The 20269-nt window shown below is 48.2% G+C and overlaps 1 protein-coding gene across 2 annotated transcripts in view; it reads right to left on the bottom strand.

Moving 5' to 3' along the window:
• Positions 1-20269, bottom strand: part of sos2 (son of sevenless homolog 2) — a 98285-nt gene that overhangs the window by 24703 nt on the left and 53313 nt on the right. For both annotated transcript variants that reach the window (XM_083633494.1, XM_083633495.1), the window contains exons 8-12: positions 6329-6427; positions 4753-4880; positions 3817-4472; positions 3572-3653; positions 2867-2989 (exon numbers count right to left, since the gene is read on the bottom strand). In XM_083633494.1, the coding sequence (XP_083489620.1) occupies positions 2867-2989; positions 3572-3653; positions 3817-4472; positions 4753-4880; positions 6329-6427 (1088 nt within the window). The remainder of the gene's footprint in view (positions 1-2866; positions 2990-3571; positions 3654-3816; positions 4473-4752; positions 4881-6328; positions 6428-20269) is intronic.

Here is a 20269-nt window from a genome sequence, read left to right as displayed (position 1 = left end):
GCAATTAATTGATTCGGCTCATACCAATCAAATATAACACTTTTATTTTGATAGATTTTTTGTGTGCTGTACTCTTAACTTTTTATCATGTGGTGACTTCTTGTTTTAAGCATTTAATGACCATTCAGATTCGGATTCACTTTAATAGCCACAGTAAGTAATCAGATTACATACGAGGATTTTGACTTAGTGCAAGTATACAGCATGGCGATCACATCAATAGCAGAAGACAAAAACAACAGAGCCATAGTCACGCCTACTTCCTGTTGCAGCATACGAAAGACAATCATTTTTTGATCCTGTTTAAATTGTGCCATGAAGTACACATTATGAGGTTTGTCAATTTAAACAATAAGTTCGCAAGTCATGAAAGTCGCAGTTTGTCATGAAACTGAAATGTAACACTTAGTTTTGTATGAAACCGTTCAAACTACATCTCTCGTCTCGCACAATATACAGTACGTCACACCAACAGCAACATGGACTGGCGGGAAAGAATGGTATGACTTAACCGACGGGCAGCATTTCCGCTAGAAAAAAGTGGTCCTGGACATTTCTGTCCTGGAGGATTTCAGTTTAACGGACAGAAGGCACAAATTAATCGACAACTATTTTGATAATCGATTAATCGTTATGATCTTGGGCTTGGGAAACACTGATCGTCATTTGCTACCATTTTTTTACATTTTATAGACCAAACAACTAATCAATTAATCGAGAAGATAATCGACAGATTAATCGATTATCAAAATAATCGTTAGTTGCAGCCCTACAATTGATAGCAGGCTATAGCCTCTAATCTGGAGATTGCCGTAAATTCCCTGTGCCATCCATGCTTCTGACCAGTCAATCAAACTGAAGGGCCCAAAATGCAAGCTTGGGGGAGAAATGTTTGCGTGCCGTGCAGCGTCGATGCTGATACACGCTGCATTGCATGCCGAGTCTCAGGCAAGAGCCCACTAATTCCACAAAGGGGATTGTTAAATGGTGCCCGCAGTGGAATTCGCAGGGGGTTGTCTGAGACGATGAATGAGAAAAACGAAAGCGGAGTCATGAAAAAAAATAAAAATAATTGATAAATAAAAATAAAATATACATAAAAATAAATATGGATATATTCCACAAAACCTGGGACCCCCTAATAAACTATGTGAATAGTTGACCTGGAACTGTGGACTGTCCTATAATGAATGGTGCACCTTTTTTGTTTTTGCTTATATGTTTTTTGTGATCCGTTTGATTTTGGTTTTGTTCTGTCTATGGTTATTTTTGGGATTCTTTTTCTGTGGATATTTGTGACTCGAGATAATTGTATACTGATATCATATCTGATAAATTAAAAAGTTACAAATAAAGTGTTATATAAAAAATAAAAATAAAGGATATAATGCTCACATCACCGGCAAGTGCTTTCAGTTCTCAGATGAAGGCTACAGGTAACTAACAGCCTATTCTTACCTTTTCTTCCATCAGTAAATGAAACTTCACCAGCTGAGCTCGTGAAGTTTAAAGGATGGGTTTTCCGTGGGGAATATGAATATATATTAAATCTCACGCCCCTAAGGTTTTCGAATCCGTTGAAATTTTTGAAATTGGAGGTTTACTCACAGAGATATCAACCGAAATCCACTCTGTGTGTGGGGGGGGGTGGTGGGGGGGAGGTGCGGGTGCGGGGACTCGAAATACTACATTTCCCACAATGCACTGGGCTCGCGTGGCCTTCGTTTTTATGCCCACCCCTCAGGCATTTGGCTGATATCAAACTCCAGTAGGTGGCGGTAATGCACATATATGTTTGCCAACCGCCATAAAACTCAAAGAAGAAGAAGAAGAAGGCTTCGACAATAAAATATACAAAGAACAAGAAATAAATCGAAAATAAAATTGCCTCCAAATTGCACCAAATGTAAACGGTAGTATATATGTCGGGAGATGTCTTCATAAAAAAAAATTCATGCAATTTAAGGCATTTTCGTAGGAGTTACGCGCATCTGATGTTGTAACTATTTTCTGTAAAAATGTGTAAAAACGGGTACATTGCTCAGCGTTGATTTCGTTACTTCAACCCACCTACTACTAGATGTAAAATTTGACGAGCTTTCCAATGCCGCCAGTCCCGTGTCGATTAGTGCTTCCGTTCCCGAGATAATGGTCTCTTTGCAAGGAACTATGGGAAGCTAATATTAGCTACAGCAGGCTAGGCGGTTGAAAAGATGGCTGCCTTTTGGTTTTTGTCAAGGCCTCTGAAGGGGCGTGGAGGACCTCTAGAGGCGGGACCATGGCCAACAACAGTTGTAGTTCATAGGTGCACGACTTCCGCAAGGCGGACTTAGGCCAGATGACGCGAAACGCGTCGGCTGGCCCAAAAAATATGTGAGAGATGCTTGATATCTCTGGGAGTGAAGCTCCAATTTCAAGAATTTCAACGGATTCGAAAACCTTAGGGGCGTGAGATTTAATATATATTCATATTCCCCACGGAAAACCCATCCTTTAATTAGCCTATAATTGTCCATTCTACTGCTTTTAATAACATTTTCGTCGTCACTGAGTGACAATAACGTTAAGACGCGTTTGGTTTCAGAAAATACATTTTAAGGTTTGATTCATGTCTCGTCTCTGCATGTCGGTATGCAGGTGTGTTAACCTGCCCGTCCACCTGTTGAGAAGGAGCTGCTGAGCAAGGCGCGCCGCACATTCACACCTACATCAATGATACCCGTTAATTCTACTAAATGATGCACCAACAATACTTATTTTCCTCAGATTTATGATATATGCAGTTACAGCTCTTTGGCCTTGTAAGTCAGTACAAGAAGAAACAACTGCGACAGAATCGGCTCTGATTGGCCGGTTGTCTTCTTACCTGAGTTGGACCGGCTGAACGTATTCCTTCCGGAACCTCTGGAGCTCGGCTGCCATTGGCTGATCACCGTTCCAGAGAGCCTGTCTGTCGGCCTCGGTCGGCTCGGGCTCAGGGATCTCAATCCTAGGAAAATGAATGATCTTTCAGCATACCTACAAAACCATGTCATCTCTAATTATATGATATCCATGTTCCTGCCTCCTGCCATCTGCAAACTGCAGGTAAAGTTCTATGGTGAAACAAGTGAGGACATTTTGAACACAATCAATCGTCATAACGGTAAAAATGACAAAAATAAGGCCAGAGTCGAAAATAACCAGACCTATATTTTAAACATCTACAGCAGTGGTTCTTTGGCTTCAGTACCCCGTTTCCCTGATTTCTGCATCCACGTACCCCTTTACCCGACTACATTTTGCTTAGAAAAGTGCAAGAGAAAACTATAGCATATGATAACCCACCTTTTGAAGAATATAACATTACAAATAAGAAATGCCGTGAAAGAGTTGCAATGAGTGCCTCCTGAGCAGATTTATTTGAAGGTTTCATTTATTTTCATGATTTATTCTGACATTTTTCCATTTTCCCCTTTCTCTCAAGTACTCCCTGTAGTACCTCCACGTACCACGTACGACGGTTTGGGAACGACTGATCTACAGCAATGACAATTGTGGTGAAAGGACGCCTCCTCCGACAATACAGTACCTGTCTATCAGCAGGCTGAGCAGCTCCTGCGGCTTGCAGAAGGATCGGTATGTGGTGAGAAACGTCCGCACAAAGTTAGGATCTAGAGGGGCAAGGACACAGGAGTCAAGTAATAATGCAGAGAATGAAGGAAACGAGGGCTTTCAACACATGATCATAAATCAAATAAAAAAATCTAATTGCCCTAAATGTTAATATTTCAAATATCTTTCTTTTCCACAAGAAGACCTGCTGCAGCAACTTACCAGCGTACATGTGGTAGGTGAGCCTCTCTATGAGCTTGACCACTGTGCCGGCTTTGATGATGGGGATGCCGGTTTTGCTCTGCACTCTGTCCTCGAACACAATGTTCTCCTCAGAGTCCTGCACGGCGAAGCGGTAAACCTCCGGGGAGGGCAGTCTGAGCGGCTGAGCCTGCTCCTCGTGCTGCAGCACCGTGTCCAGCATGCGGTCCAGAGTGGAGCGGTACTGCAGAGTCACCAGCGCCGCCATCCACGCCGCCTTCTCCTCGGCCGTCCGCGCGCAGAACACGGCACAGTTCTCGTCCTTGCCTATCAGTTCAAAGGCGTGCCGCAGCTCCGGCGAGTCCTCGCGGTCCACGATGCGGATCTTCCTCAGGACGAACTTCTCCTTCAGCCGGTACTCCGCCCCGCTGCCCGAGCCGGGCAGTCGTGAGCTCTGATTGGCCTTGCAGCTGATCATGAGGCCGTCAAACAGGAAGTTGTGCCGCTCGTGCTTGGCGCCCGCGCGCAGCAGCGGCCCCTCCAGGATGAACTCGCTGCAGCACTGGCCGATGTCTTTGCCCTCCCAGCCGTCGATGCTTTTCTGGATCTCGTTCATGCGTTTGATGGCGAGCTGTTTGCTACGAACCTGCCTGCTGTACAGGCGGTACATGGGCTCGCTGGAGGAGGAGGAGGAGGAGGGAGTATCGGCGTCAGAAAATGGAGTCAAAACGCATAATGCAACAATTAAGCCACAGAGATATCACGAGTGAAAAAAACATGGGCCCATGCGGTGCAGTTGCATATCTTTTGCACCGTCAGGTTTTTGGTAGAATTGTTAATATTGTGAATTGTATTTTGTGAAGCTTCAAATTGCAACCAATTTCCCCCACTGGGCATAATGATAGACAGACTTGTTTTGTAATGTAGACTAAATAAATGCCTGTAGATTATGCTCACCCGGGTTTACGGCGGGGCTGGTGTTTGCCGTAGATACGCTCCACGCTAGACTGAAGGTTAAGCAGTGCTGTGATGGCCTGTTTCAGACACTCTCTGTCATCCTGGTCTTCACTGCGCTCCTGGAGTTGCTGCAAAATGAGCAGAAAACACAACAAATATGTCACTCACTATACTTCAGAACACAAAACCCAACCCATTTGGATAAATGGCAGGGCAGCGTTAGGGATTGCCAGTTACATTTTGACGGAAGGGCTTTTCATGAAACAGACTATATAATAAACTATTATGTAGTTTAGTTTATATCAAACTATAGCACAGTTGGCATATACCGTAATCTCTTGTGGCAAAGAGATGCACACACAATCAGTAAATCAGTAAATTGTAAATTTAGAGGAATTCAAAATGAAATCAATAATTAATAAGCCCTGGCCTAATGCTGTTTAACCTTTTAGTGTAGCAGTGTAAACCCAGCCTTCAACGTGACATCACAGACTATGCCTATAGCGTAAGTTTCTTGGTGACTGATAGTACATAGAAGGCTGGGTTTACCCAGGCTAGTGTAAACCAGTCTATTAAAAAATGATTTAGCCGAAGCAGAATATGAATGCGGAGATTCAGAGACACATGATATGATAATCAGGGCGGGAAAAGGCTGATGGCTAACAAACCCTGGGACAAAACAGGAAGTAGGCCACAGTGTTTGGTCCTAGAGCGACTTCACCATGGCAACAGCTTCTCTAACCAACATTCTAAATCTAACAATCAGATCAGTTGAATAGCAAATATGTCGATCCAATATGTGCAATTCAAACATGCAAATGCTCTAAATCAAACATGGATGTAGTACTATAGAGTGATATCATGAACACATTAATATGGGTTGTGATTGTTCCTTCTTTTTTTACTGCATTTTATTTTGACAAAGTAGTCTCGCTGGCCAGCCTCCCCTAGCCTAGGTAAACCCAGCCACCACGTGACCTGAGAACAGGTCTGAGAGCAGGTCACGTGGGGGATGGGTTTACCCAGGCTAAGCCTCCCCTCCCTACAGTGAGATGAGTCTGGCGGCGCAGCTCTCCATAGTGGGATTGCGATGCGCGGCGCATAGCGGCAGTGCCCTTGGAAAATACTTTCCAACAATCCAACTTGCCATTTTCAGCATGTAGCAACGAGCTAGCGTGTAGGTTTCTGCCGTTAGCTTGCTAGCTAGTTAGCGTTGTTGTTTTCACTGAGGCGGCAGGGCACTATTTACAGCGACACACAGGGAGGAGGGAGCGGAAGCCGCTCTGATTGACATGGTCGGAGCCAATGACAGAGCTTGTAATAAGCCGGGAGCGGACATCCGGCAGCGACTGAAACAGTCGCTCCAATGGGGAGCAGCTGTAGAGCAGGGGAGGGCTTATCCCAGTTGCCTGCTTCCGTGCAGCCAGACGACTCTCCCGGAAGGGAGGGGAGGCTGGCCAGCGAGACTATTGACAAAGTAATCTCCCGTTAGAAATGAATGGCTGTGTCATTTGTGCACAAAGAGCGAAACTGAAACGATCTCATGAATCCGTGGTACTGCTGTGACCTGACATACCTGCAGCAAGTCAAAGTAGTGCAGACAGTGGTACACTGGAACCATCATGAGCTGAGGAAGCACATACTGGACCGCTTCTTTGAAGCCCTCTGCAACCGACTGGAGAGACAAACACACACACCAGCTGTTAAGAGACGGGATTATGGAAGGATATCAATCAACCATGTGACTGAAGACGACAAACTCGTTTCGGTTCTCACTCACAAAGCCAAGCCAAAGTTGTGATTTATGAAAAATACTCAAAACCATTAATTTGGTATGTTATACCAACACCGATTTCTATTATTATCCAAGGTTTGAACACTCATCATTTTCTTATGTTTTTCTTTGATCATTTAAACTAAGTTCAAGACAATCTAGGATGACATAAAAAAATATAGGAATGAGGGCCAAGTTCCTTGTGTGTGCTTGAGGTAAATTCATTTATACTGCCAAGTGTAATCATTCACAATTCACAATAAAGTTTTAGCGCATAATAGAAAAAAAAGCAAAACAACAAATTGAAGTGTAATAAATGTATATGAGTAAGTCCAAAGAAATGTCTATAATGAGGCCCAATCAGAGCAGCCGAGGTTGGCGCGTAACGAGTGGGGCTTCAGGGTAACCGGAGAGGGGGTTGTCACTTGTCATAGTATCCATTTAAATCTCCCGTTCCCCTGATAGAAGACTCACAATCAATACTCGAGTACTCAGACTCCACAGGAGCGCCCACACTGTCTGTGCAGAGAGGAGCGGGGAGGGGGAGGGGGGGGGGAGCACCCACACTGTCTGTGCAGAGAGGGGAGGGGGGAGCGCCCACACTGTCTGTGCAGAGAGGCGTGGGGAGGGGGGGGAGCGCCCACACTGTCTGTGCAGAGAAGGGAGGGGGGAGCGCCCACACTGTCTGTGCAGAGAGGGGAGGGGGAGCGCCCACACTGTCTGTGCAGAGAGGCGTGGGGAGGGGGGGGGAGCGCCCACACTGTCTGTGCAGAGAGGCGCGGGGAGGGGGGGGGGCGCCCACACTGTCTGTGCAGAGAGGAGCGGGGGAGGGGGGGGGAGCGCCCACACTGTCTGTGCAGAGAGGCGCGGGGAGGGGGGGGAGCGCCCACACTGTCTGTGCAGAGAGGAGCGGGGAGGGGGGGGAGCGCCCACACTGTCTGTGCAGAGAGGAGCGGGGAGGGGGGGGAGCGCCCACACTGTCTGTGCAGAGAGGAGCGGGGAGGGGGGGGAGCGCCCACACTGTCTGTGCAGAGAGGAGCGGGGAGGGGGGGGGAGCGCCCACACTGTCTGTGCAGAGAGGAGCGGGGAGGGGGGGGAGCGCCCACACTGTCTGTGCAGAGAGGAGCGGGGAGGGGGGGGGAGCGCCCACACTGTCTGTGCAGAGAGGAGCGGGGAGGGGGGGGAGCGCCCACACTGTCTGTGCAGAGAGGCATGGGGAGGGAGGGGGGGGAGCGCCCACACTGTCTGTGCAGAGGGGAGGGGAGGGGGGGAGCGCCCACACTGTCTGTGCAGAGAGGAGCGGGGGAGCGGCCACACTGTCTGTGCAGAGAGGAGCGGGGAGAGGGGGGAGCGCCCACACTGTCTGTGCAGAGAGGAGCGGGGAGAGGGGGGAGCGCCCACACTGTCTGTGCAGAGAGGAGCGGGGAGGGAGTACCCACACTGTCTGTGCAGAGAGGAGCGGGGAGGGGGGGGGAGTACCTACACTGTCTGTGCAGAGAGGCATGGGGGGGGGGGGGGGGGAGTACCCACACTGTCTGTGCAGAGAGGAGCGGGGAGGGGGGGGGGAGTACCCACACTGTCTGTGCAGAGAGGCATGGGGGGGGGGGGGGGGGGGGGAGTACCCACACTGTCTGTGCAGAGAGGCGTGGGGAGGGGGGGGGGGGTACCCACACTGTCTGTGCAGAGAGGCGTGGGGAGGGGGGGGGGGGTACCCACACTGTCTGTGCAGAGAGGAGCGGGGAGGGGGGGGGGGGGGGAGTACCCACACTGTCTGTGCAGAGAGGAGCGGGGAGGGGGGGGGGGGGTACCCACACTGTCTGTGCAGAGAGGCGTGGGGAGGGGGGGGGGGGTACCCACACTGTCTGTGCAGAGAGGAGCGGGGAGGGGGGGGGGGGGGGGGAGTACCCACACTGTCTGTGCAGAGAGGCGTGGGGAGGGGGGGGGGGGGGGGAAGTACCCACACTGTCTGTGCAGAGAGGCGTGGGGGAGGGGGGGGGGGGAGAGAACGCTTGTGAACATGTAAAATAAAGAGAAATACAGAGACAGAGCGTTTTAGTTGCCTGCTGCATACTGATGGACATCCTGGGAACAATGTCCCAAGTAAATTATTATGTTTATATGATTGAGGATTTATATGATGTATTATTATTATATGATTATGTTCATATATGTCAGCATCATCCACTACATTTACATTTCTATACATATATTATGTTTGCGGTCAATAAAAAATAAAAACTTATTTGATAGGACAGTAGGCAGACAGATACGGTGGGGAGAGAAGAGAGAGAGAGGATGACATGCGGCAAAGGACCACGGGTCGGATTGGAACCCGGGTCGGCTGCTCAAAGGACTAAGCCTTTGTGGCACGTGCTCTACCAGGTGAGTCACTCTCCAAATGCTCTCTGCTTCAAAGATATGTACACTTTACATTTGATAAAATAATAGTATATAAACTCAACATAAAGCCGTCTTTTTGAGAGTGAAGCTGCTAAGCCAGATATGAATTTGACAAATGAAAAGAGGCGTTTAATTGCATTTTGTGTTGGAAGTCAGCTGTGTGCCTTCCATCATCAGTCAGTAAAGAGGAGCATGCAGCATAGCAGCAGTAACCTACATAGAAGCACACAAACACACTGGGAATATACAGCATGGCTATGAGAACAAGATGTACCCATTTCAGAGGTACAGGGCAGACTGAACCTCATTCTTGCTCTTTTGCCGTCTTAATTTACAGCTTATTTTCAACATGTAATGTTGCCTCAGGCCACAGACCCCCCCCCCCCCCTCCGCAGTGTAGCTGCCTGTTCTATTTTTAAAAGGCGATGTAATTTACCCACAATAGCAGACGCTGCAGAGTGCTCGACAGACACATCTATCTGACAGAGAGCAGGGAGGGAGGGACACATCTATCTGACAGAGAGCAGGGAGGGAGGGACAGACACATCTATCTGACAGAGAGCAGGGAGGGAGGGGGGGAGGGACAGACACATCTATCTGACAGAGAGCAGGGAGGGAGGGACAGACACATCTATCTGACAGAGAGCAGGGAGGGAGGGGGGGAGGGACAGACACATCTATCTGACAGAGAGCAGGGAGGGAGGGACAGACACATCTATCTGACAGAGAGCAGGGAGGGACAGACACATCTATCTGACAGAGAGCAGGGAGGGAGGGACACATCTATCTGACAGAGAGCAGGGAGGGAGGGACAGACACATCTATCTGACAGAGAGCAGGGAGGGACAGACACATCTATCTGACAGAGAGCAGGGAGGGAGGGACACATCTATCTGACAGAGAGCAGGGAGGGAGGGGGGGAGGGACAGACACATCTATCTGACAGAGAGCAGGGAGGGACAGACACATCTATCTGACAGAGAGCAGGGAGGGAGGGACAGACACATCTATCTGACAGAGAGCAGGGAGGGAGGGACAGACACATCTATCTGACAGAGAGCAGGGAGGGAGGGGGGGAGGGACAGACACATCTATCTGACAGAGAGCAGGGAGGGAGGGACAGACACATCTATCTGACAGAGAGCAGGGAGGGACAGACACATCTATCTGACAGAGAGCAGGGAGGGAGGGACACATCTATCTGACAGAGAGCAGGGAGGGAGGGACAGACACATCTATCTGACAGAGAGCAGGGAGGGAGGGACAGACACATCTATCTGACAGAGAGCAGGGAGGGAGGGACAGACACATCTATCTGACAGAGAGCAGGGAGGGACAGACACATCTATCTGACAGAGAGCAGGGAGGGAGGGACACATCTATCTGACAGAGAGCAGGGAGGGAGGGGGGGAGGGACAGACACATCTATCTGACAGAGAGCAGGGAGGGAGGGAGGGACAGACACATCTATCTGACAGAGAGCAGGGAGGGACAGACACATCTATCTGACAGAGAGCAGGGAGGGAGGGACAGACACATCTATCTGACAGAGAGCAGGGAGGGAGGGACAGACACATCTATCTGACAGAGAGCAGGGAGGGAGGGAGGGACAGACACATCTATCTGACAGAGAGCAGGGAGGGACAGACACATCTATCTGACAGAGAGCAGGGAGGGAGGGACACATCTATCTGACAGAGAGCAGGGAGGGAGGGGGGGAGGGACAGACACATCTATCTGACAGAGAGCAGGGAGGGAGGGAGGGACAGACACATCTATCTGACAGAGAGCAGGGAGGGACAGACACATCTATCTGACAGAGAGCAGGGAGGGAGGGACAGACACATCTATCTGACAGAGAGCAGGGAGGGAGGGACAGACACATCTATCTGACAGAGAGCAGGGAGGGAGGGAGGGACAGACACATCTATCTGACAGAGAGCAGGGAGGGAGGGACAGACACATCTATCTGACAGAGAGCAGGGAGAGAGGGAGGGACAGACACATCTATCTGACAGAGAGCAGGGAGGGAGGGACACATCTATCTGACAGAGAGCAGGGAGGGAGGGACAGACACATCTATCTGACAGAGAGCAGGGAGGGAGGGACACATCTATCTGACAGAGAGCAGGGAGGGAGGGACACATCTATCTGACAGTGAGCAGGAGGGAGGGACAGACACATCTATCTGACAGAGCAGGGAGGGAGGGACACATCTATCTGACAGTGAGCAGGAGGGAGGGACAGACACATATATCTGACAGAGAGCAGGGAGGGAGGGACACATCTATCTGACAGAGAGCAGGGAGGGAGGGACACATATATCTGACAGAGAGCAGGGAGGGAGGGACACATCTATCTGACAGAGAGCAGGGAGGGAGGGACAGACACATCTATGTGACAGAGAGCAGGGAGGGAGGGACAGATACATCTATCTGACAGAGAGCAGGGAGGGAGGGACAGACACATCTATCTGACAGAGAGCAGGGAGGGAGGGACACATCTATCTGACAGAGTAGGGAGGGAGGGAGGGACAGACACATCTATCTGACAGAGAGCAGGGAGGGAGGGACAGACACATATATCTGACAGAGAGCAGGGAGGGAGGGAGGGACACATCTATCTGACAGAGAGCAGGGAGGGAGGGACAGACACATCTATCTGACAGAGCAGGGAGGGAGGGACAGACACATCTATCTGACAGAGAGCAGGGAGGGAGGGACAGACACATCTATCTGACAGAGCAGGGAGGGAGGGACAGACACATCTATCTGACAGAGAGCAGGGAGGGAGGGAGGGACACATCTATCTGACAGAGAGCAGGGAGGGAGGGACAGACACATCTATCTGACAGAGCAGGGAGGGACAGACACATCTATCTGACAGAGAGCAGGGAGGGAGGGACACATCTATCTGACAGAGAGCAGGGAGGGAGGGGGGGAGGGACAGACACATCTATCTGACAGAGAGCAGGGAGGGAGGGACAGACACATCTATCTGACAGAGAGCAGGGAGGGAGGGACAGACACATCTATCTGACAGAGAGCAGGGAGGGAGGGAGGGACAGACACATCTATCTGACAGAGAGCAGGGAGGGAGGGACAGACACATCTATCTGACAGAGAGCAGGGAGAGAGGGAGGGACAGACACATCTATCTGACAGAGAGCAGGGAGGGAGGGACACATCTATCTGACAGAGAGCAGGGAGGGAGGGACAGACACATCTATCTGACAGAGAGCAGGGAGGGAGGGACACATCTATCTGACAGAGAGCAGGGAGGGAGGGACACATCTATCTGACAGTGAGCAGGAGGGAGGGACAGACACATCTATCTGACAGAGCAGGGAGGGAGGGACACATCTATCTGACAGTGAGCAGGAGGGAGGGACAGACACATCTATCTGACAGAGAGCAGGGAGGGAGGGACACATCTATCTGACAGAGAGCAGGGAGGGAGGGACACATCTATCTGACAGAGAGCAGGGAGGGAGGGACACATCTATCTGACAGAGAGCAGGGAGGGAGGGACAGACACATCTATCTGACAGAGAGCAGGGAGGGAGGGACAGACACATCTATCTGACAGAGAGCAGGGAGGGAGGGACAGACACATCTATCTGACAGAGAGCAGGGAGGGAGGGACACATCTATCTGACAGAGTAGGGAGGGAGGGAGGGACAGACACATCTATCTGACAGAGAGCAGGGAGGGAGGGACAGACACATCTATCTGACAGAGAGCAGGGAGGGAGGGACAGACACATATATCTGACAGAGAGCAGGGAGGGAGGGAGGGACACATCTATCTGACAGAGAGCAGGGAGGGAGGGACAGACACATCTATCTGACAGAGCAGGGAGGGAGGGACAGACACATCTATCTGACAGAGAGCAGGGAGGGAGGGACAGACACATCTATCTGACAGAGCAGGGAGGGAGGGACAGACACATCTATCTGACAGAGAGCAGGGAGGGACACATCTATCTGACAGAGAGCAGGGAGGGAGGGACAGACACATCTATCTGACAGAGCAGGGAGGGAGGGACACATCTATCTGACAGAGAGCAGGGAGGGAGGGACAGACACATCTATCTGACAGAGAGCAGGGAGGGAGGGAGGGACAGACACATCTATCTGACAGAGAGCAGGGAGGGAGGGAGGGACAGACACATCTATCTGACAGAGAGCAGGGAGGGAGGGACACATCTATCTGACAGAGAGCAGGGAGGGAGGGACAGACACATCTATCTGACAGAGAGCAGGGAGGGAGGGAGGGACAGACACATCTATCTGACAGAGAGCAGGGAGGGAGGGACACATCTATCTGACAGAGAGCAGGGAGGGAGGGACAGACACATCTATCTGACAGAGAGCAGGGAGGGAGGGACACATCTATCTGACAGAGAGCAGGGAGGGAGGGACAGACACATCTATCTGACAGAGAGCAGGGAGGGAGGGACAGACACATCTATCTGACAGAGAGCAGGGAGGGAGGGACACATCTATCTGACAGAGAGCAGGGAGGGAGGGACAGACACATCTATCTGACAGAGAGCAGGGAGGGAGGGACACATCTATCTGACAGAGAGCAGGGAGGGAGGGACACATCTATCTGACAGAGAGCAGGGAGGGAGGGACACATCTATCTGACAGAGAGCAGGGAGAGAGGGACATATCTATCTGACAGAGAGCAGGGAGGGAGGGACACATCTATCTGACAGAGAGCAGGGAGGGAGGGACACATCTATCTGACAGAGAGCAGGGAGGGAGGGACAGACACATCTATCTGACAGAGCAGGGAGGGAGGGAGGGACACATCTATCTGACAGAGCAGGGAGGGAGGGAGGGACACATCTATCTGACAGAGAGCAGGGAGGGACAGACACATCTATCTGACAGAGAGCAGGGAGGGAGGGAGGGACAGACACATCTATCTGACAGAGCAGGGAGGGAGGGACAGACACATCTATCTGACAGAGAGCAGGGAGGGAGGGAGGGACACATCTATCTGACAGAGAGCAGGGAGGGAGGGACAGACACATCTATCTGACAGAGCAGGGAGGGAGGGACAGACACATCTATCTGACAGAGCAGGGAGGGAGGGACAGACACATCTATCTGACAGAGCAGGGAGGGAGGGACAGACACATCTATCTGACAGAGAGCAGGGAGGGAGGGAGGGACACATCTATCTGACAGAGCAGGGAGGGAGGGACACATCTATCTGACAGAGAGCAGGGAGGGAGGGAGGGACACATCTATCTGACAGAGCAGGGAGGGAGGGACAGACACATCTATCTGACAGAGAGCAGGGAGGGAGGGAGGGACACATCTATCTGACAGAGCAGGGAGGGAGGGACAGACACATCTATCTGACAGAGCAGGGAGGGAGGGACAGGCACATCTATCTGACAGAGCAGGGAGGGAGGGACAGGGGGAGAGAGAGAGAGGGATGGAGTGAGAAAGGCCAAGCTGATGAAACGAGACAAACACCTAAGAGAGATGACGCCACTCACAATGCCAGTGTTCCCGTCACTACGCATGCACACATTCATACAAGGTGTTCTGGATAAACAGCTCATGTTATGTTGGAGGAGCAGTTTAGAGATAGATGGATAAACAGCTCATGTTATGTTGGAGGGAGCAGTTTAGAGATAGATGGATAAACAGCTCATGTTATGTTGGAGGGAGCAGTTTAGAGATAGATGGATAAACAGCTCATGTTATGTTGGGGGGAGCAGTTTAGAGATAGATGGATAAACAGCTCATGTTATGTTGGAGGGAGCAGTTTAGAGATAGATGGATAAACAGTTCATGTTATGTTGGAGGGAGCAGTTTAGAGATAGATGGATAAACAGCTCATGTTATGTTGGGGGGAGCAGTTTAGAGATAGATGGATAAACAGCTCATGTTATGTTGGGGGGAGCAGTTTAGAGATAGATGGATAAACAGCTCATGTTATGTTGGGGGGAGCAGTTTAGAGATAGATGGATAAACAGCTCATGTTATGTTGGGGGGAGCAGTTTAGAGATAGATGGATAAACAGCTCATGTTATGTTGGAGAGAGCAGTTTAGAGATAGATGGATAAACAGTTCATGTTATGTTGGAGGGAGCAGTTTAGAGATAGATGGATAAACAGCTCATGTTATGTTGGAGGGAGCAGTTTAGAGATAGATGGATAAACAGCTCATGTTATGTTGGAGGGAGCAGTTTAGAGATAGATGGATAAACAGCTCATGTTATGTTGGGGGGAGCAGTTTAGAGATAGATGGATAAACAGCTCATGTTATGTTGGAGGGAGCAGTTTAGAGATAGATGGATAAACAGCTCATGTTATGTTGGGGGGAGCAGTTTAGAGATAGATGGATAAACAGCTCATGTTATGTTGGGGGAGCAGTTTAGAGATAGATGGATAAACAGCTCATGTTATGTTGGAGGGAGCAGTTTAGAGATAGATGGATAAACAGCTCATGTTATGTTGGAGGGAGCAGTTTAGAGATAGATGGATAAACAGCTCATGTTATGTTGGAGGGAGCAGTTTAGAGATAGATGGATAAACAGCTCATGTTATGTTGGGGGGAGCAGTTTAGAGATAGATGGATAAACAGCTCATGTTATGTTGGAGGGAGCAGTTTAGAGATAGATGGATAAACAGCTCATGTTATGTTGGAGGGAGCAGTTTAGAGATAGATGGATAAACAGCTCATGTTATGTTGGGGGAGCAGTTTAGAGATAGATGGATAAACAGCTCATGTTATGTTGGAGGGAGCAGTTTAGAGATAGATGGATAAACAGCTCATGTTATGTTGGAGGGAGCAGTTTAGAGATAGATGGATAAACAGCTCATGTTATGTTGGAGGGAGCAGTTTAGAGATAGATGGATAAACAGCTCATGTTATGTTGGAGGGAGCAGTTTAGAGATAGATGGATAAACAGCTCATGTTATGTTGGAGGGAGCAGTTTAGAGATAGATGGATAAACAGCTCATGTTATGTTGGAGGGAGCAGTTTAGAGATAGATGGATAAACAGTTCATGTTATGTTGGAGGGAGCAGTTTAGAGATAGATGGATAAACAGCTCATGTTATGTTGGAGGGAGCAGTTTAGAGATAGATGGATAAACAGCTCATGTTATGTTGGAGGGAGCAGTTTAGAGATAGATGGATAAACAGTTCATGTTATGTTGGAGGGAGCAGTTTAGAGATAGATGGATAAACAGTTCATGTTATGTTGGAGGGAGCAGTTTAGAGATAGATGGATAAACAGTTCATGTTATGTTGGAGGGAGCAGTTTAGAGATAGATGGATAAACAGCATGTTATGTTGGAGGGAGCAGTTTAGAGATAGATGGATAAACAGTTCATGTTATGTTGGAGGGAGCAGTTTAGAGATAGATGGATAAACAGTTCATGTTATGTTGGAGGGAGCAGTTTAGAGATAGATGGATAAACAGCTCATGTTATGTTGGAGGGAGCAGTTTAGAGATAGATGGATAAACAGTTCATGTTATGTTGGAGGGAGCAGTTTAGAGATAGATGGATAAACAGTTCATGTTATGTTGGAGGGAGCAGTTTAGAGATAGATGGATAAACAGCATGTTATGTTGGAGGGAGCAGTTTAGAGATAGATGGATAAACAGCTCATGTTATGTTGGGGGAGCAGTTTAGAGATAGATGGATAAACAGCTCATGTTATGTTGGAGGGAGCAGTTTACAGATAGATGGATAAACAGCTCATGTTATGTTGGAGGGAGCAGTTTAGAGATAGATGGATAAACAGCTCATGTTATGTTGGAGGGAGCAGTTTAGAGATAGATGGATAAACAGCTCATGTTATGTTGGGGGAGCAGTTTAGAGATAGATGGATAAACAGCTCATGTTATGTTGGAGGGAGCAGTTTAGAGATAGATGGATAAACAGCTCATGTTATGTTGGGGGAGCAGTTTAGAGATAGATGGATAAACAGCTCATGTTATGTTGGGGGAGCAGTTTAGAGATAGATGGATAAACAGCTCATGTTATGTTTGGGGGAGCAGTTTACAGATAGACCAAACACAAAGTGGGAGATTCTCAAATAGGATTATCGCCTGGTGTATAAATGGGGTAGGAGCAGTTTGATAAAAGGGGGGGAGTGGAGACACCATTACAGCATGTGCCCCTGGGACTGAGGATTAGCTTACGCACGTACACACACACACACACACACACACACACACACACACACACACACACAATATGCTGGGTACTCTCACTGATACGGTCTGTGGTGCAATGGATGAAACATGGATTTGATAAAGCAACAACACAATAAATATTTATTTTTGACCAGGCCCAAATGGAGCCTGTGTGGACTCCTAAAATAAGTACTTTAAAACATATACCACAAAACATGTGTTTATGTTAGAATATGGTGTTGAATACAGTTAAGAGGCAAAAATTCAGATTTGGGGAGAAAAGCACATAGAATTAGCCAGACCAATTGGCAAATGCGAATGAATCTCGAATCTCTCAGTTCAATTTCGATTTCCAGGGGGGTGTTTACCAACCAAGGCAGGCAGACAAGCGCCCCGCTAGTAAACGCCAGGCGCTCTATGTGTGGTAACCATGGAAACATTAAAGTTAGCTTAGCACAGTGGTAACTTTATAGCCTAGCTTAAGTTAAAACTATACGTGCCTGATGCTCTGCCATGCGAAAGCCTTCCTGTTAATGTCCTGATAACTGTTTAGGGGGAGGAGTTGGTGAGGGAGGAGTTGGTGGTATATTTATACCCTCACAGCTATATTACCATGTAATATAACACGCCATACACGGTACGGCATAGTCATTGCAATTATAATATAAATAATCAAACGGTGTACAGCTTTAGTCATAGAAATATTAGTATTATTTAATATACGTACAGTTTCCGGGAAACGAAAGATGTAACGGCGGTGGAAGTAAAGTTGTATATATTTACGTATTGTATTGTTTCTTGCTTCTTTCTAGCAATATGTTGATACTGCTGTTTTTGCTCTGCACCTTACCTACGGGAATTTGTGTAACTTTTTATTGTTTAATTAGTTGTTGCTGTCATTGATGCTACTGCTGCTGTAACGCCAGAATTTCCCTACGGGGATGAAGTACTCTATCTATCTATCTATCTATCTATCTATCTATCTATCTATCTATCTATCTATTTATCTATCTATCTATTTCAGGGAAGTCATAAACTGTGAGGATCAGTCTCTCGCCATTGGTATGATTGGTAATTTGGTAGGCACGAAAATGCCTCAACGGCACTTCTCTGTCGTCATTGTATCAAAAGCTTATGACTGGCCCGACCGTTTTCAGGCCGGGTGGACATGTGTTTGAATGGGACTGGAGGGTGGACATGTGTTTGAATGGGACTGGAGGGTGGACATGTGTTTGAATGGGACTGGAGGGTGGGCATGTGTTTGAATGGGACTGGAGGGTGGACATGTGTTTGAATGGGACTGGAGGGTGGACATGTGTTTGAATGGGACTGGAGGGTGGACATGTGTTTGAATGGGACTGGAGGGTGGACATGTGTTTGAATGGGACTGGAGGGTGGACATGTGTTTGAATGGGACTGGAGGGTGGAAATGTGTTTGAATGGGACTGGAGGGTGGACATGTGTTTGAATGGGACTGGAGGGTGGACATGTGTTTGAATGGGACTGGAGGGTGGACATGTGTTTGAATGGGACTGGAGGGTGGACATGTGTTTGAATGGGACTGGAGGGTGGACATGTGTTTGAATGGGACTGGAGGGTGGAACATGTGTTTGAATGGGACTTGAGGGTGGCTAGACGCATCTACCAGAGCAAATTAAAGTTTGGCTTGCAGGTTTGTCAGGTTCCCAGGCTAACATACAATTAAATAAATAACAGATTCTGTGGCCTGCTAAATAAATGTCTCGCTTATCTAGCAATCAGTCCCAGACAGTCTATCTATCCTATGTTTGGTTTATATGAAAACAATTTGCTGATAAAGTACAGGCATATTGCACCAGTGACGTTAACCGTGCCTATTTTATGACGTAAAATAGCCAAGCAACAATGTGAGGGGCTTTTGAATGAATACAATAGTGCTATCAATACCAATAGTGCAAATAAAGCTTTAATTTTAACTCCTGTGTTTTTCCCGCTGTTCGACTCCCATACAGATCAGTGTATGAAACTAAACAGTGGGTGTGGGTAATCAGGGGACAGTGTTGTTGATCTAACTGGGGTTAGGACTTTAAACACAGCAAGGCCCCAACCTGAGGCAGAGCCGGGCCAGGCTGTGGCACGCACGCACGCGTCGCTCCGCAACCGTAACTCGTAGAGACTCCCGGATGGCGACATTGGATTCAGGGTGAAAAAACACATATAGTCCTTTAAAAGGCATCGCAATTGGACCTTCCGTTTCTCAGAAAATGTCAAATTTCCTTTGATTGACTGATCAAAATTGGCGCCGACCTCAAACTATCCAATCAGAGAAAGGTTGACATTTTCTTGGAAACGGAAGGTCAGATCGCGATCCCTCAGAAGGACTATATGTATTTTTTTCACCCCAAATCCAATGCCGCCATCCGTGAGTGCCAGAAAACTGCCAGAAACCCCCCCCTCCCCCCTCCCTTATGGGAAGGTCTGACTGTACTCCCTGTTATGAGTTTGCTCTGCACTCTGCACTGATATTGCTGGACGTGAACGCCAGACTCAGTGGTCTTTGGCCTGAGAAAACACCAGCAAATATTTCATCTTCAAAGGCTGCCAAACTGCACCCCACTGAGCATAATTCAATGCTATTCTTGTGAGGAATGTCCAAATAAAACAATGCGGCAGCAGTGAATAAACTGTACACAGGACGCTGAATATGTCATGACATGCCCTCAAAAGATATCGGGAGACATTCCACAAGGCACCCAGGTTCACTTCAAAGCAAAATGGGAACAAATAACGAAACTTTGTTTGCTCGGTGTAAACACATAAATGACCTACTTGTACTTTCATATTAAACAAACGTTTTTTTAACGCTTTTCATTTTTTATGGAATCTCTGCTTTATAAGACAGTTTACATTGGAGAGTGACAGGAAAGATTGGAGGGAGAGATTGGGGGATGACAAGGAAGAAGGGTTGGGAATCAGATTAAAACAAAAACATCATGAGTGGCGCTTTGGCAGGCGACCACAAGATAAACAAGTTTAAATCAGATCAAAGATTTGAACCAGTGTCACTCACCCCTCTATCTCCAAGATCCAAACTAGGTTTCTATATAGTTGCTCATCTTATTTTTAGTTTCATCAGATCCTGTGCATTGTAATGCTGGGGTTCTTTTCTTGAATTTTACGTTTATTATCTA

This window comes from Poromitra crassiceps (genome assembly GCF_964638095.1).
Source record: "Poromitra crassiceps genome assembly, chromosome: 3".
In the NCBI taxonomy this organism is placed as follows: domain Eukaryota; kingdom Metazoa; phylum Chordata; class Actinopteri; order Beryciformes; family Melamphaidae; genus Poromitra; species Poromitra crassiceps.
Note: the sequence above shows the minus strand (reverse complement) of the source record. Positions and strands in the feature narration are given on the sequence as shown.